Source organism: Mchenga conophoros, linkage group LG13, assembly GCF_057382185.1.
Source record: "Mchenga conophoros isolate Kocher_MC1m ecotype Shallow Benthic linkage group LG13, M_conophoros_male_GT1.1, whole genome shotgun sequence".
NCBI lineage: Eukaryota > Metazoa > Chordata > Actinopteri > Cichliformes > Cichlidae > Mchenga > Mchenga conophoros.
The window spans coordinates 26838937-26857697 of record NC_140538.1 but is presented as its reverse complement, the minus strand read 5'-3'; the positions used below and the strand labels follow the sequence as shown (position 1 = coordinate 26857697).

At 41.7% G+C, this 18761-nt stretch overlaps 1 protein-coding gene across 1 annotated transcript in view; it reads left to right on the top strand.

Annotated features, from left to right (window-relative positions):
- Positions 1 to 9934, top strand: part of adgra1b (adhesion G protein-coupled receptor A1b) — a 196541-nt gene extending 186607 nt beyond the window's left edge. Inside the window, exons 18-19 of the mRNA XM_085297564.1 lie at positions 4989 to 5084; positions 5414 to 9934. Of these exons, the coding sequence (XP_085153690.1) occupies positions 4989 to 5084; positions 5414 to 6827 (1510 nt within the window). The 3' untranslated portion in view covers positions 6828 to 9934. The remainder of the gene's footprint in view (positions 1 to 4988; positions 5085 to 5413) is intronic.
- The last annotated feature ends 8827 nt before the right edge of the window (positions 9935 to 18761 follow it).

Below are 18761 nucleotides of genomic sequence, written 5' to 3'. Positions count from 1 at the left end.
CACAGTGATTGACTGTAATGCTCCCCGTCAGACAGGCTCATGCAATGAGACTTAGCAGCTGGAGACAAATCAATTTCTCTCCCCTCCCAACAACCCACCTATTTCTCCTCATCTACCTCTTTTCCCGTCCTTCCACTCTTGACAGCATCTGATGGCATATCCAGCCGACCATTACACCGACCCCTGTCAAAAATCTGCCACACCATGTTGGACCGCACACCTTAAACGCTTCTGTTTTTGCTATTAACTAACACCGATCCGGAGTGATGAGTGCTGATCTTTCCTCTAAAACTTAACAGAGGATTCACTATAGAATCTCCATCAAATATCTGACAATTATTGATAAAAACTTCTTATACCAGCCGTCGGTGTCAGTGATATCGAAAAGAAAACTCACATGACAAGTGCAGTCATGTAAGTGTAAAATAACACTACATGTATAGCAGGAAACAAGGGAGAAATCTAAGGTAATGTATTATGTAATGTATTGTAATACTCATTTAAATCTTTTTACAGTAGTTAAAATTTATTCATATTAATTTAGATGGACAAACAATTAAAATATACCCAGCACATGAGATGCTGCAGTGTGTTTTAAAGGGAAAAGGTCACCCATCAAGTCCCTAAATAACCCAAATAAATAGATAAACAAAAACAACTTTAATCTACTGTCTGTGTGTCATGTATAATTATCAGTTACAGTAATTTATGGTACCAAGAAGGCGTTAGTTATATTTTAGTGGGTACTTTGCTGAGAGGTCATGTTCTACTTGGGAAGCATCCATAGACCTAAAAATATCTCTGCTGCAAATAGCCTACAGTGAAACTCTAAGACTGAAACTGTGTGAAAAACTAGACATGACAGAAAACTATTTGTGACTTTAGAAAGGAAAATGTCCCAGCAATTATGATGGTGCTCAATACTCGACCCGAGGAAAACCACCGGGTAACAAATTAAGCGACTGTAGCCTTTGGCAGCTCACCTCTCTCAAATAGAGAAAAGAATACAATGCTCTTTGCAATTATATCATCCATGTGTTTTGATTAGTGACATGAAATATAATTTACAAAATCTTACAATATTTGCAAAGTTTTGTAAAGTGTATATGTGCAAAACTGTTGTTTTGGAGACACACACATGGATCCTGCTGCTGTATGATGCTGCAGGTGATTAATGAACTGTTTAAAGAGCACTTTCACTCGCTGGGCCCACGTCCTCATTTGAGGTTTGATAGCGTTTTAGTAGATAAAGGAGAAGGGCTTGGATATGAATTAAGCTGCAGTTTGGGGAAGGCCTCGAAGGGGCCTGGCGGCAGCTCCCTTGCCTGGCAGATCCCCGTGTATTAAATAGAAGTGAAGAAGTTAAAGAATTGAAAAGGGAAGGGAGGGTGGGGCAGGTAAACGAGAACTACGGCTTGTAGAACTGGGGGGACATATATAGATGAGAACCGGAAGGAGCGTGTTTGGAGGCGTGGTCCCGCTCCTGAAATTCTGATACTTTAACTCCAACAAAAAGTGATTCTTTGCCTTCATAAATATGAAGCAATAATTTTGAATAAACTGCAACGGAAATAAAATCAAATGTTTGTTTATTCAAATAATTAATCATTAAGGAAAGTATGATTGGTATAAAGTGTATACCAGTCAAGTTTATTTTTGTTTTTGACAAGATTTTGACCAGAATTTGATCAAATTCAGCATTTGGGGCATAATTATTTTGAATGAGAAGACTACCACACATTTTTAATAGATGTGAAGTTTCAGAGCAAAGTGAATCCGGCTACACTTAACCTACATAAAGTTGTGTTGTGATTTTTGGAGAAGTCTCTGCGTGTGCTTCTTTTAGGCTTTGAACAAAGTGATTTGCAGACTTTGTTCTGTCCTCTGTTAGTTTTATGATTAAGGGGGGATTTTAAGGCTTCCTCTTATTTGTGACAGTGTCCCAAAGCTGTTGTCACATGATAAAAGTAGCAAAAAATGTATCAGAAAATAAAATGGTATATGGAAGAACATCTTTCTTTGAAAAAGACTACTTGAAATTAACATAGACTGTTCAGAGTTTTTGCTTGAGTGTTATCTAAGGCGCTTGGAAATAAAAAAATTCTGGACGTGATAGGGTGGGGCTAGGTTTCACAATGAGCTCACCCGAAACCTTGGCTAATTGTGACCTACACTCGTTTTCACACCTTGGCTCATGTGATTAGGTAGAGGATCATTAGGGGTCCTTTTGTCCCTCTTGGGGGGTTACTCCCACTGGGTTTAAATCTGGGGCTCTCCACCATTTGACCCTAGAACTGAAGAAGCTTCTCGGATGAGAGGTGAAATGTGTTCAAGCAACTTAAAGAAGTCCAGACGCTTTTCTTTCCAAGCTCTTTAGACTACAATGGCCTGGATGACTGAGAACCTTCACAGACATATTGCTTGAGTGTTATTTTGTGAGTTGTTTTTATTCTGTTTGCGATCCTTATGCTAAGCTGTGGTAGCTGGCACAGCTTTCTTTTGGCTGTGGCATCAATCTTTGCATAAATCTGTGCATTTAACTCTTGGCAAGTAAGCTAATGAGTATATTTCCCAAAGTGTTGAACTGTCACTTCATTCAGCTTACTTTGCCCATTAAAGAGAATTCAGACCTGCAGGACTGTGGTTAATGCCAAATTTATGCCTTAATGTTCCATCCTCCAGCTTTACTCCAAAGCCCTTGCCCTCTGCTGGAGCTGAATATGACCATCAGTTGTCCCCAGCTGTGCTATGTATATCCTGGACAGGGTCCAGAGAAAGGACAGTGCACAGTCATAAAAACAGAAGATAAGCATAAGCATAGGAACAAAAAGAGGAGTTGCTGTAGCTACTGACTAAAAGGCACTTTAGGGTCTATTTATATCAGATGATTGCTGTTCCTAAACTCACTCAAAAGCACAAGACTGCATACACAGCCATTTTGTTTGAGTTTGAAGGCTTTTTTAAAAAAGTAGATTGGCCAACAAAGAGGATGAGTGCATTCAAGGGGGGCAGGATTTTGTGTGCATATTCATATTAGAATGGGTGCATTAGCAAGAATTTTAATGCGGTAGACCTTTTCGAATAAAAACGAGGCAGCAAGTAGAATGAAATATATCACACGCTCTCGATACAGTTTCTGCATGTACTGTACATGTGCTTCACTTGGGACCACGTCTTAAGGAAACACATGCTGGCTTTCCTAGAAGGGATAAAAGGGGAATGAGGGTTATAAAGTGCTGGGTGCTTTAACATCTACTAGCTCTTCTCATTTATGCTTATCTAGCTGACGGGTGTGTAAATGGCTTTCTGCTGGAGCAGGGTCCCCCGGGAGAACCGTTCCACTCACACAGACAGTGACAGGCCAGTAATGCTCCCCCCGAAAACCCCCTGTCTTTGCCTCACCTCCAGCCACCCCTCACCGACCAGCCCAGACAAACATCTTGATTGTAATTGAATTTTCAGAACGGCTGCTGTGTGACGGAGTAACGATTGGAAGGGAGAGCGACAGAGAGAGAGAGAGAGCCACAGTAAGAAGGGGTGGAAGGGAGGAAACTGAGGATGAAGACGGAGGAAGATGGAGTGGTGGAAAGGTTAGAGTAATGACAGAGGCTAAGATTGAACAGGAAGGAAGAGGAAATAGCATACTGTTGTATAGCATGACAGTGGAGGGAAAGCCAAGGACAGGAAGCTGCTGGGGGATTAGCTTTGTTTCTGCGCCGAAGTCTTGACGGATCGTAATATACTGTTGCAATGCAAGTTTCATGGTTCACATACCTGCCGTGCGCATGCATAAGTGTAGCTGACATGTGAAAGATCAAGGAGAGGGGGAAAAAAGCACCGAATAATCTGCGGTTAACATTAGAATATCATCCTTGAGAACATTTAATCCGACACAAAGTAAACAGAACTAAACATGGTAATACCTAGGGGCATAATGCACTGTTGTTAAGATCATACTTTATTAGTTCCGCTTCACATCTTTCTCCCATTGATAATATTGTTTGTTTGGTTTTTTTTTTCTCCAGCTAGCCTTATATAGTCTTGATTTAATTGGATAAACCGCCATTACATCAGCTATGTTGGCAAGTGAGGTCAGAGCTAATTCACTTAATACACGTGTTAAAATTAAAGGTAGTTCTGCTAAATTTCTTGGTGGCTTACAACATAACACGAATGCTGTATTTCTGGGGTTGTTGCTATGAAAGCTAAAATAACTGCCACTTAGCTGTATAACTCTGTGCTTCATTGTTGTGTAGTGTTTTTTTCATTTTGTCTATTAAGTGACCTGCCCTCTTTATGATAATGAAAGCTGAAGTCGAGGATACAATCCGTTTTCTGTCTGTCTGATAAGCCAGTTTTGATAAGTTCGCCATCCCTTTCCTATTAAATCCGCACTCTCTTTCCATATTCGGTGCTCTGATGAATAGCAGATGCCCTAAATGAGCACTGACAAGTTTATCGCCGGGAAAACAGATTTGTTTATATAGGAAAATTTACACTTTGATTTGTGGCAAAGAAAACAAATTGTAGGTGGCGATTCCTCCCATGGAGTGTGGTCACAGGCACACCGACAAGTTCCAATCACACATCATTGATCTTTGTTCATTCATTTATTTTAAAACACTCATAAAGCTGCATTCACCAGTGGCTCCATACTGTAGTGGTTAACACATTTGTCCCAAAACAGAAAAGCTTTCCCAAGAGGAGAGACAAATTCTCACGTGGTGTTTAAAAGAAAAAAAAAAGCTGCCAAATCAAATGTGTGTGTCCATCTGCTGTGGTAACCAGTCCATTCACAGCACAAGTCAGCATCTTTCATCTGTCACCTTCTTTGACAGCTTTTTTAATCTTCCTGAAGTCTTATTTTGACAGTGTATTTTGTGTGACACAGGATTTGTAAATGTCTTTTCACTTCCAACTTTGATATTCTTGCCCTACTGACCCTGTCTCACTCTCTCTTTTTACCCCTCCCCCCATTACCCTCAAAGATTTTATCTAGTCAGCGGTGGAGTGCCCCTCATCATCTGCGGGGTCACGGCAGCTGTCAATATAGACAACTATGGCAGCAGGGAGCAAGCGCTGTAGTAAGTCCTAGATTTGCTTCTTCCTGAGTCAGTCTGAGATGATGTTTCACATTGTTATGCAAATAAAGAGTTTTTTTATGTTTTACTCCCAAAAATTAAATTTGATTTAATCTTCTTTAAACGCTGTTAGACGGGTGTATACATAGACACAAGCGTATGCTCCCTTTGGTGGATGTGTATTTCATTTAGTTACTCTCTTCTCAGTAAACACATAAAGATGATGTGACTTTATGAAGGTAACCATTTAATTACAAACAGAAAGTAAACTTTGAATTGTTCCATATTTCTTATGGTATTAAAGTGCAGTGGTGTGTTTGTGTGTGTTGCAGCTGCTGGATGGCGTGGGAGCCCAGTCTGGGAGCATTCTTTGGCCCCGTAGCTTTCATCGTCCTGGTCACGTGCATCTATTTCCTCTGCACATTCATCCAGCTACGGCGACACCCTGAAAAGAAGTACGAGCTCAAGCAACTGACGGAGGAGCAGCAGAGGCTGGCTGCTGTCGATGTGCCGACACACTGCCACCAGGGAGCCGAGCCCGGAGCCCTGGCTCCACCGCCCAGCGGGAGCCACTGCCCCGCCGGCTGCCCTGGCATTCCCATCAACCCCGCGCTGCTGGCCAACGAGCACTCCTTCAAGGCTCAGTTAAGAACAGCGGCCTTCACCCTATTCCTCTTCCTGGCAACCTGGACTTTTGGGGCACTAGCTGTGTCACAGGGCCACTTCCTGGACATGATCTTCAGCTGCCTTTATGGTGCCTTCTCCGTCACCCTCGGCCTCTTCGTCCTCATCCATCACTGTGCCAAGCGGGACGATGTTTGGCATTGCTGGTGTTCCTGCTGTCCTGGACGAAGCGCCGACGCCTCCTCTGGTGCCCCCGCGCCCGCTCAAACGCGGCCCAAAGTCAACGTGAACGGAGATACCCCCGGGCACGGCCACGGCCACAGCCACTGCCACCATGACTCACCTTGTCAGGCTAAAGCTCTAAGCTGTGGCCATGGCAGCTTAGCTCACTGTAAACACGCTGCCCTTCCTTCCTCACAAAATCACATGACGTGTCTAGCGCCAGTGACGCCGTGCTGTGCCGCACTGCACAGCCAGCAGCTTATGGAAGAAGAGCCCGCGGCCACGCATGTGCTGCTGCACGCTGACCCGGAGGGTTACCGGCCGGGGATCCAGTTGCACCCCTGCCTAAAGAGCAGTGCCAGGACTAAAGGCCGACATCTCAGCCGCAGGGATGGGGCCGGTGCTTGTGGAGCGGGGAGTGAGAGGGAGTACGCCTATCACATCCCCTCTAGTGTGGATGGAGGCAGCGTGCACAGCTTACACACTGACAGCCCCCACAGCACACACGAGCGCCACGCCCACATCTGTCCACACCTGGCCCACGAAGGCCACCATGACGTGCATCACACATGCCACGCTGCTGCAGAGTCCCTGGCATGCCATAATCCCTGCCACAGGCACATCTGCTGTGCCAAGGCAGACCTTTTCCCTTCTCTGTGCCCGGCAGAAGCAGGAGACACGGGCGTCTTCCTGTGCGGCTGCGGCAAAGTGGCTGAGGAGGACCCCGTGGCAACACATCACCATTTGGAAATGCACGCCCCGCGCAGACAATCTTACCCTCAGAACCCGCCCAATCAGAACGGGATTCTAAAGGGGAGCCTGCATGAGGGTCTCCTCTACACGTCAGACAGCACAGGAAATATACGCACTGGACCCTGGAAGAATGAAACTACTGTGTAGTGTGGGAAGACTGAGAAGAGGGGATGCAGGCAGCATTCCTGCTTCCCCTTCTAGGATAATAAAAAAACAAAGAATTGTATAACATTTTAAAACATCACAATCAGCGTGGGATATTTTTTTATTTTAATGTCCTCTTGATTTTATGTGTGCTGTTTTACTGTACAGAATTCCATTTGAACGCTCTCCTTCAGGGGGCATCCACTGACAGAAACCGAATTTCTTCCATCACAATGAATTTGTGAAAACGTGTGTCGCATGGCACCTTCAGATGTAATCGAAGGTGTCGCCACTGTTCCATATTACTACAGATCTATCTCTCTCTATATATACAAGAAAATGAATGGTTGTACGTATGAATTTGTGTGTGTTAACGCTCAAAGGCAACACGCTGCAAGATATTTTTTACACTTTGAAACACGTCAAATAGTCTCTGATGACAGTGAACCTCCAGTACTTAAAAGAACTTCTTGGCATCCATGCTTTAGACAACTAAACCAGCAGTTTTAGACTTCATGGGTATTTTTGCCATTCGGTCAAGCAACTGTGAATATCTACTAGAGTTTTCTAAAAAAAAGAAATATATATAAATATATATAAAGATACTGTTGCTTACAAGAGATGTGTGGATGCCAGTTAAGTTGTGAAAATTCAAAGCAACAGAAAAAGAGAAGTGAAATTAAGCATCCTCTTATCCAGGTCAGTATTGATCGTGCTGTCTATATGATGTCTTCACTGTTGTGTTTCTTTTTCTTTTCTGTTCTGGAGAGAATAACGGCACATCAGCAGCAACAGCACTGTGTGTAGAAAGTTACTGTCAGTGAGTCATTGGATCCATTGTGCCATAAAGAGCCAGGTCCTCACAGCAAAGTTCATTGCCAAACCGGTGTGCTGGTTTTTATTCCATTCAGCTCAGTTTGCACACGCTTCATGTGACGGTATCACATCAGCTTATGTTTCTCTGTACAATCAATCTAGAAAAAAAAAACCGCAACAACAATAACAGCAAGCTGCATCAACATAACTTTGGGAAACCAGCCCAGCGTCCTGCAATTTTCCCTCCTATTAAAATGCTAATAAAATATTTCAGACTCACCCGACATTGGCCGAAGCCAAAAAAATGATACATGGCAGACACCAGAGCAAATTCGGCCCTGTTGTGTTTTATAAATTTATAATTTGCCTTATAAAAGCTCCAACGCATGCATGCTTATATGTAGCTGTGTTTTAATGGTGTAAATGAATGCCTTTCCACAGACATATCATTTGACTCGACCCAATGCAGCTTGCCATGTGTCCTTTTTTGAAGCACTTGTGGATTATTTCACTTCTCAACAGTACTATTTGGCTCTTGTGACCTTCATGTTGCATCACTTTAAAAAGGACCCATTATGCTCATTTACAGCTTCATAGTTTTTTTTTAATCTTCAATCTTAGAGTCATGTTTGCAAGATTCATAGTTTAAATGAATCCTTCTTTATCTTATACCAGGCTTTAGTGCAGTTATTTCTGGGCAACTGCTTTAGCCCAGAACACCCAGTTTTCTCCTGATTGGTTGCCCTTCAGAAACAGCACATGTGTGGCCAAAAGTAATAGCCAAAGCTGATACCCCCCTCACTGAATCAAACAGAGTCGACACTAGAAAAAAAACATTTAGAGAGGTTTCAAGATTGCTTTTGACATTGTAACAATATATGTATTACAGAAAATAAGATAAACCATAAGCTATCCCTTTATTCTTACATTTATTCAGGAGTCCAGTCAGTAAAATCATATGTCCTGCTTTGGTGACAGCTTTTGTCAGGACTGCTAACAGATGAAATGTGGATCATTTCTTTTTTTGTTTTTTTAAACCGTGAAGGTCACACTCTCTTTGAAGAATTGCCTCTCGAAAGAGAAGCCAAAAGAGTCTCCGTGTTGATTTAGAAGCGCTTGTTTGTTTTATGAATGATAATATTTAATACAATGCTCCAGACAAAACAAATCATACATTTCATCAGACCAGCCAACACTTCATAAAAAAAACAACATCCAAAGCATAATCTCACAGCAAAGCCCACTCTCGCGAAACCACCTCAGCATGCGCACCACCTCTCTATCCATCTCGTGCACTTTTTGTCCGTGTATATAGAATTGGTTTCTGATGAATTATTTTTTATGAGATTTAAGATATTTAAGAATAAAATAAGTCTATGTAAAAGAAAGTTGTATGGGAAAAAACTGACCTCTCAGTGTTATAATGCTCAGTATCTGAGTTTAGAAATGTCCTTTTTGTTTTCAAATGCCTTTTTTTTCTGTCGACTTCATAAAGTATGCAGACTCGCCGTGTGTTGTGAGACTTATCCTGTCATATCAGAAATAGAAATGCACTACCCATTATAACGTTTGGCCTGCCAGAATAGTATTTGTCACTTACGGTGTCGTTATAATAGAAGTGCTTGTTCAGACAGACCTGAATTAAGGAAAGAAATTCAGAGAAAGAAAGCAAAATATTAATGTGACAGTCCTTCTGGTTGAATGGCAAGGCTTTGAACAGTAAAGGAAGGCAATGGTAGACATCAAAGATGATGCATGAACCTCATAGCTTTGCACAGGGCCATTGGAGTTATTGCCAGGGACTGGGACAAAATGGGATGTTATGGGTTCAGCTTATGGGTTATAAAACATTGGCCCACAATTGATCATACAATACAAGCTCCTTTGAGCCACCTTGGATGCTAGCAGCCAGCGGCCCTGGCTTTATAGTTATTGGAAAGGGATTTGTAACAGTATCACAACGAAATCATCCCACATTAAACCGAGAGAACATCGGTCTAGGTTAATTGCTGTACAACATGTGCATTTGCTGGTGGTGTGTCTTAGGAGCAGCCCGAGCTTTTCAGTGTCTGTGAGACGGTGTGTTTGGTATCACAGGCCGCCATAGGCCACCTTCTCTGTCGCCATCAGTAACAGATGTACTGCCCCAAACAAGCTAGCTGGCTTCGTTTCGGCTCACCAGGCGCCTGCTGGAATATTCACTTGTGGTACTGTGACAAAACCTAAAGCCAGTTTTCAATTTTTTCTACATTGACACAGATTCCAATAAATGTATTTTTTCACCATGCAACGGACGAGCGCGTCTTTGGCTTTGTGTTTGTGTGCCTGCCACCTGTGTGTATGTGTGTGAAAGTGCATTTAACATATGTGAATATGAATCCAAGTGATCGCAAAAGCCTGTTTTTTCCCTCTTCTTCTTCTTCATAATTCTCTTTTATAACTTCTGCCAGCGTGATGAAAATTGAGATGTCTTTTGGACTCACCATGGGGGAGGAATCAAGTGATAACAGGCTTGACTGCTGTTCCTGCTGCTGCTGCTGTGCGAGTGTGTGTGGTGCATGCCCAGACTTTTGTCCACATACATGCACAGGCATCTGCACGTGCACATATCTTGCAGGAAATGAGACACTGTGTCTTCTGCGCATCACAAACGGCACCCTGATTTGACAGGCCGTGAAACGCCTGAGCACATTTAATATGCAGCTGGATTTTTTTTTCTTTCCCAAGGCCACACAGCTCTCTCTTCAGCCTCACAACCATCAGATTATTCGTGTGACTGAAAGCCATGTGAAATATCAAACCCCCGATCTCCTTCTCTGTTGGCTGTGAGGACCCAGGCTTAACATGAGTACTGCAGGGTGTTATGAAAGGTGAGTAATGGATGTCTCGAGCCTCTATCTTTTAAAGAAACCAAATTATTTTGTGTGCTGCAGTGCCAAATGAGTAGCTGCCATCCTTGTATATGACGCTTGCCCGTGTCTTTGAATAAATAAGTGTGTGTGTGTTTTTTTAAGTGCTCAACAAAGAGTCAATAAAGCACATGGATGATTCACCGTGAGGCTTGAAGACTGAAGGCCGTGGTAGGTGAGGCCATGGTGGTTTGGCAAAGGGAGAAATTGGCCCAGGGAGGCAGCTGTTTCATTAAAAATTAATCTGATTTTAGCAACACAGATGTGTGTTTATGATACAATTAACAGTGTTTTAATTTCCTGTTGTAATAGATAGGCCTATAAGTAGGAGTATTAGCCAAAGAAGAAGAGCAGGAGATGTGAAGAGAAATGCTTATATGCCCCTGCAAAGAAATACGCTTCATGTATGGTACGGAAACCATACATGCAGTACAATTAGATTTTACTGAGGGGCTTCTATCATGATGCAAGAACTGTACATATGAACAGGGGCATGATTTGTGAGTCTCTTTGTAAGCCTGTCTCTTAACACGTGTCAAAATTGCTGTTATCTTTCGCTATCTCTCATGTAGATCTAACAACATATGCCACGTAAACAATGTTCCTCTGGTGTATAGAGACTTGTATTACTTTGTCTTACTTAATCAAGAATGTCTTTGATTTCTCTCAGACCATGTTATACCGTTTATATGCCTTTGGCTTCCTCCCTTACTCCCCACACGTTTAGTAGCTCTACCCCCCCTCCTCCTCCTCCTCTTGTCTTGTCGGACAAGACTTGTGATAGAAGGCTGTGATCGTCATGCTAATGTTGTCCTTGGCTTAAATAACATGCTAGAGATTCGCGGGGTGGGGAGAGCGAGAGGGAGCAGCAGAGTGAAGGCGGGGTGGTGAGGAGGGGGCGGTGGATGGAGGGGAAAGCAGGACGGATAGTTTGAGGCTTATGAGAAGAAAGACACGGCGAGGGAGGTGGAGAGATCAAAGGGGAAGAAAAGACAGAAAGAGGTGGGCAAAACTTCTTATTAGATATCATCACTTGGTTTCTTGGAAGCTACATTTCTAATGGGTGTCCGTGAAATTTGTGTGTGTGTATGTGAGAGTGCATCTCAGGCTTGCTGCAGTGGAAGGTAATTTACTCCAGTGCCAACGTCACGCCCACTGGTTTTACACATGCAAATCCGTTCATCTATCTGAACGAATATCTATAAACATCTATAAACACTGTAATGTAGCCTATAAAGGTGGAGCTCCTCAGAATACAGCGAGTCCTGATGATATCACACTGATGTCACTATTTAAAATATGCACTTTTTATGAAAAGTCTGAACTATTACTGATGAAATCAATGTTTATAGTGAACCTCACCTATTCCAGAGAGTAATTTATGCAAAGCCTCCAGGTTGCATTAGTGGTAAATACATCATATGGCAAGAAGATGCTGAATCTGCTCCTGATGTTTCTGGGAATGTTGTAAGATCTGAGGGTGACGTTTCAGATAATGACAGAAAAGAATGTTGTTCCAATAATTTAATAATTTACTAAATACACTCATTGCCCACTTTGTTTGGTAAACGAGTTTGGTAAACCTTGCTAGTAAACCTTGTTTTGCCTTCAGAACTGTCCTAATCAGTTCTGAGGCATCACACAGTTTCAGTAACAATACTCAGGTGTGGTGTTAAAACAATGCTCGGTTGGTACTAGGGGCCCAAAGTATGCCAGGAAAATATCCCCATACACCAATAAAAAACCAACAACAGTTTTAACTGCTGAAACAAGGCAGGATGGATCCGAGTTGTTATGCCAAGTTTTGACATAGCCATCCAAATGTCACAGCAGAAATTAAGGCTCAGGCAACATTTTTCCTGTCTTCTGTTGTAGACTTTCCCGTTCTTAGTTGACAGGAGTGGCACATGTGGTCTTCTGCCCAACTGCTTGAAGGTTTGGGTTTGGTGTCTTCAGAGATGCTCTTCTGCATACTTTGGTTGTGATGAGTCTTTATTTGAGTTACTGTTTCCTTTAGCTAATCTACTCTGACTTCTAGCATCAACGTGGTCCAAAGAACTGCTGCTCACACGATATTTTTTCTCATTTCAGACATTCTGTAAAAAAAAAGACAAGGCTGTGTTAAAATCCCTGTAGATTACAATTTGTGAAATACAAACACGCCACATTCGAACTCTCTTAAGTCACCTCGCTTCTCCATTCTGATGCTCAGTTTGAACTTTGGTAGCTTGTCTTGAACATGTCTACATGCTTAAACAATCCTGTTTTCCTGCTATGTGAGCTATTTATTTGCTCTTTGCCTTAACAAGCAGTTGAACAGGTACACCTAACAAGGTGGCCAGTGACTGTGTGAATCATTTTGTTAACATTTACCTCCATTAAATTGCTGCTTATTCTATGCCTATGTATTTTTACTCTTTACTGTTTTCTTACTGTAGACGGTCTGTTTTACAATATTTTTTATGCATTCTGTAGAGAATCTTTATACTGGGCTTTTTCATATTGGAGAAAGAGAGGACAGAAATCACAGGTCTATATAAGAAATGAATGATCAACCAATCACATTTAACCCTTTATTGTGCTGTTAATGTCATACTGTCTTACTGGGACACCTAAAGAAATGTACCATCACTAATGTGTGTTTTCGCTACTTCTAGGAATTACTAGTTCTTATCATGCTATCACCAACACTTGCTATGAGTCACCTATGACTTGCTCATATCAGCAAAAATGAAAAACAAAAAAAACATAGAAGCTTAACACAGACTGTCTGATTATCACTTTGTATGTGTTTAAGGATTCATCATGGTCCTGATGGATCCTATCTGTCTCATTTGTTTGTCCTCAATAACAGCAGCTGTGCTCTTTGCAAGCACAGATTGTTTGATTTCATCTCTTTACGTCTCTCTGGGTTGATGATTGCTTAATTTTTACTCTGTGCATACAAGAGCACAGTTTCAATGTGATAAGAATACTCTGGACTTACAGGAGAAAGGCTAGCAGATATCTTAAGAACAAGCCGAAGCTCTGCATGAATGCAGCCACTTGGACATAAAGACAACTTTAGAACTAAAGGAGCACTGAGGCCTTTACAAAGTGCAATATTACATTTCTTTCATTGTTACTTGAGAAAACTGGTAAAGTTAGCCTCAGTCTCGCTATCGTGTAACTTTCTTTTCCATACGTGTTTTTTTTCTATTCTTTTTGAGACAGAAATTTCAATTACTTTGTTTCTGTTCATGAAAGCAGGCCAGACTCACATTCACTGTTTATGTAGCTTTATTTCTGTCTCCACCATTCCTCTTTAACAAAAACCCAAAACAATACAAAACAGGCTAAAAAGCAACACTGTTGAACTGAGCAATTACTACACTACACCGGTTAGGCACAACAAATGACCACCTGCCTAATATTATGTTGGTCTCCTTTTACTGTAGGTAAAAGGTAGGAGGTACGTGTCAAAGTAACATTCAATTCCATTTTATTTTTATGGTGCCAAATGGTAACAACTTAATTGCCTCAAGGCACTTTATATATGTAAGGTGAAGACCCTATAATAACACAAAGGAAACAGAAAACCCCAACAATCATATGATCCCCTATGAACAACTGATTTGGAGACAGTGGGAAGGAAAAACTCCCTTTTAACAGGAAGAAATCTCCAGCAAGATCAGGCTCAGGAAAGGGCAGACATCTGACGTGAACATTTGGGTTTAGGGGATTAACACAGGACCCAGAGATGACTAATAACTGATAATTAAATGGCATCCACATAGATGGCAGGACCCAAAGTTTCAGAACATTGCACAAAGCATCACACTGCGTCCACTGGCTTGCCCTCTTCCTATAGTGCATCCTGCTGGTACCAGGTGTTCTCCAGATAAGCAATGCACTTTCACATGGCCATCCACGTGATGTAAAAGAAAGCATGATTCATCAGGCCTGGCCACCTTCTTCCTCTGCTCTGTGGTCCAGTTCTTCTGCTCATGTGCTCATTGTTGGCACTTTTGGCAGTGGACAGGAGTCAGAGTGGGCATTCTGACTGGTCTGCAGCCCCATGCACAACAAACTGTGATGCACTGTGTATTCTGACAGCTTTCTGTCAAAACCAGCATGAACTTTTTTTTTGTCAATTTAACCTGCATCTGTTGGACATGACCACAGGCCAGCCTTTGCTCACCCCCATGCATCAGTGCGCTTTTGCGTTTGTCAAACTCGCTCAAAATCCTCATGCCCATTTTTCCTGCTTGTAACACATCAACTTTGGGGACAAAATGTTCACTTGCTCCCTAATATATCCCACCCACTAATAGGTGCCAGGATGAAGGATAATCAGTGTTATTCATTTGTCTTTCAGTAATAATGTATTTATTACTTAATCCCAAGGTTATATAATATATAAAGGTTAATGTTGGTGCTCCAAGTGTGCATATAGTGACATGTACGCATGTTAAGCATTGCTGCTGTGTCATCTTACATTATTCCCTTGGAAGAACCAGCCTGCTACACTTACACAGACTTGTACTGTAGTTGTTTGCCTGGCGGGCACAGGATATGATGTGTGATAATGCAGTGCATAGGGCCTCCAAACATAGGAAAACAAAAACAGCTCTATTGGTTTTCTTGCTTGTCATAGCTGTGTTTTTCCTCAGCATATGTCTCCCTATACAGAGGATGCCTTCCAGCCAATAGCTATCGCTCAGCTTCCCCAAAAAGACCTCTGAAGACTTACATCCCCCTCTAAGTACATAAAAGTAATGAACAAAAACCCCAACCTATTTTACTGAGCTCAACCCCATTCTGCTATTTCACAGTGGCTTACTGTCAACACATCCACACCTGAATTTCAGTCTGTGATGTGACACTATGAGCTAGCTTCTTGTGCTAAAAAGAAAGAAAGAAAAGAATAGAAGAAAGGACTTTGACATCTCGGTGAGTGACATGTCTGAATATTCCCTTTAACTTGTTTTCTCGACACAAGTATTGGCCCCTGCTGCGCTGCTGAATTTCTTTATGCATCAAATCCTTTGTTGGAATTGTGATGTGTGCCATCACAATGCCTAAGTCAGGTAAGTGTGAATATTACTGCGCTCTCTAACTCAAAGCTGCACTCTGGCTTTGGAGGGAGCCAAAAGCTGCCAATCTGTGTTGTTCTATGTATTTGACAACCCTCCCCCGTATCTCCCCTCCCACCCCCGCAGTCTCTCCTTGTTATTTATAGCTTCCTCTAATGATGACGCAACGCAGCACAACTGCAAGGGAGCAAAGCATCATGCGACGGTTTTAATGCAACAATCCGGTGGATTATGAGGCCTAAGAGGCTGCTGTTACAGTATGTAACATCAAGGCTCGTACAACAGCCAGGCAGACAGGGAGGGAGGACTAGAACCAGCCAGCACCCTGCCCTCCCCTCCCCTCCAGCCCATTCCTTCTCCCTTCTTTAGTGGAGAGAGAGGACAGGACAGCTGGGGACAGCATGGTGGGCCAAGGACCAGTGAGGATGGAGAGAGAGGATTGCAACAAGTAGACTATGCTACAGTAGGTGTTCGTTCTGGGTCTGTTAAATCCCACACAGCTGCCAATAACCAGTGTTCACTGCCGCTATAGGTCAAAAGGGATTTTTGATCCTGTAAACTTGACAAACTTTGCAAAGAGAACGGAAACTGCAATGGAAAATACACAGTACAATGTCATGTACCCACCCGTCTTCTCTTTTTTTTTTAATTAAAATGTAAAGAGAAGTTGATTTAAATGAAAGAAAATACATATGGTTATATTTTCTGTTGTTACATGTTTAAATGTGGCTACTTTCTTCTTAATATAGTGGTGGGCAGCAGGTTATTACTGTTAGTACTGTGGATTTCATATTGGCTTTTGGTCCTTAAATAATTATATTAATTTAAACAATTTATAAGTAATTACAATAATCAGATGAGAAATAAAAAAGGGATTTTATTTTTTGTTCTTTTTCTGTTTTATGTGATTATTATTATATTTGATTATTATTTTGTTATTATTTATTATTTTATCATTTAATTATTTTTATTATTTGATTTTTACTTTATTTGTTTTTAAATTAATATAGCGTTTTTGTTTTCTCTTTCATTTCATAAATTAAAAACAATGCTATTAATTTGTTGGTGGTTGATTGTTGGTTTTAGCAAACCCTGTCTGACTTAAAAAAAAACTTTTTCAAACACAACTCAGGGTGACTAAAAATATGTAATATATATATAAAATATATGCAATTGTAGCTGTGACAATGTGGAAAAGAAGCATGGAATAGTTGTGACAGTATCGTTGTTTTTTAACTGCATCTCTTATCTATTGTTCTGTTGGTGATTCATGTTTTTGCTCACTTCTTATCCAAATCGTAGCTTTTCATCATACGTGAAAGTTTGTATTTATCTTTTACAACACTTTTTCTTTCTCGTCTTTAATGACTTTGTTTCCCCCGCTTTCCCTCAGCAAGAATTTCTCTTTTCCGTAACCACCATTCGCCAACCACAATTAGCCAAGCTGCTCTGGGATTGCGCATCAGCCATGTGCTGCACACTGCTCTAGCTTAACCAACATCTTAAGCATTTTAGCCAACATAAAATCTGTTAATTTCTTTTGTCAGTTTCACAACCCTACCCCATGCTGTTTCACTTTTCTACAGTCTCCAACATGTGCATATTTATCTATGAGGTATGGTTTATGGTCTTAATTTTCCTTGCGTGGCAAGGGATTCAAATCCTGGCTGTGCCTGAGTACAATTTCTCATTTTAAACTCTACATTCCCTCAGTAGGAATTCAGTGCACTGACTGTATGCTCCAGAAAATCAATCTGTCACCAGTTTCATTTGTTTTCACCAGATGAGCTCTGGGAATCTCAGCCTGCAAATGTGCACTTGACTTGGAAAGGCTCTAAGCATATGGTCCAAGTGTGCAAATGTGACTTCTAAAATGGAGAAGCATTCAGAGGGCTCCTCTGGGTTCCCTTTCGGTGTGACAGAAATCAAAATCCTGGATAAAAGAAACATTGGGAGTTGGGAATAGCGACAGAAATGGCTACTCCTGTTCACCTACGATATGAAAACAGACAGTTATGTTAATGCATGACATAACATAGTTGGTAGTGGCTTTAAGTGTCAACAGCATGAACTGAGAGGTCTGATTTCATGCAGCCCTGCCTCCGGTTTCAGACTGAGGCTGTTTCCTGCTCTCAATACAGGAATGCCATCTAGTGGTTAAAATCAGTAAGTTTACATGTGGAACCGTATTGGAAAATAGCCCTTATGTACAACAGGTTATTAAACAGGATAGTGCATGAGCTTTGTGTTAATGGCTGCAACACAGCTGCAGCATAACATAGCACAAATGCAACACTTCCCTGCCAGTCACATGGTATTAACTTGGCAAAGTGCACCAAAAAAATCTCTCAAGTTCGCCCTCCTAAGACAGCCTATTTAACAGATCTTTATTAAGTAAAAGATTAGCCAGCTGAAGTAAATAAGTGTTCAAGATGGAGTTAAAACGAAACGCTAGGGTGGGCTTGAGCACCAGCCCCCAACCAAATGCAAATGTATGCAGGAATAACTGCTTCCCTTCTCTCTTCCTGTGATGCGTAACCATGAGGCAAGTCTATGGGCGAAGTTCATAAATGTTTGTCCCGCTGTAACATATTGAGTTAGCTGCAGTTATTTAACCTGCACTCGTTGCAGAGATTGTGCCCCAACACTGTTTTTGTCTGCGAGGCCTGATGAATATGCATTTCTTCCCTCTCCCTGTCTTTAATGCCTAAGCGCTTCCTCAACCACACACACACAGTGATACATTTGTGCACAATACAAATCGTCATGCATATAGTGCTATTGATATACAGATAACTTTGCAAAATACCTATTAGAGCTCTCTACTTTAAAGATTAGGATGAAAACGTTCCTTTTTGAAAAAGCGTATATAACCGCGAACCCTTCCTTCATTATGCTGCAATAAGGTCTAAGCTGCTGTGGGCGGCTGAGTGTTTCTTCTTCACCCACCTTTTTTCACTGTGTGCTTCTACAGCAATCTGCATTTGATTTTTAGTTATTATTGATCTCTGGCTTTTTTTCTACAGCATGTCTGTTGTCCTGTCACCCTCCGCTCACCCCCAACCGGTCGTGGCAGATGGCTGCCCCTCCCTGAGCCTGGTTCTGCCAGAAGTTTCTTCCTTATAAAAAGGGCTTTT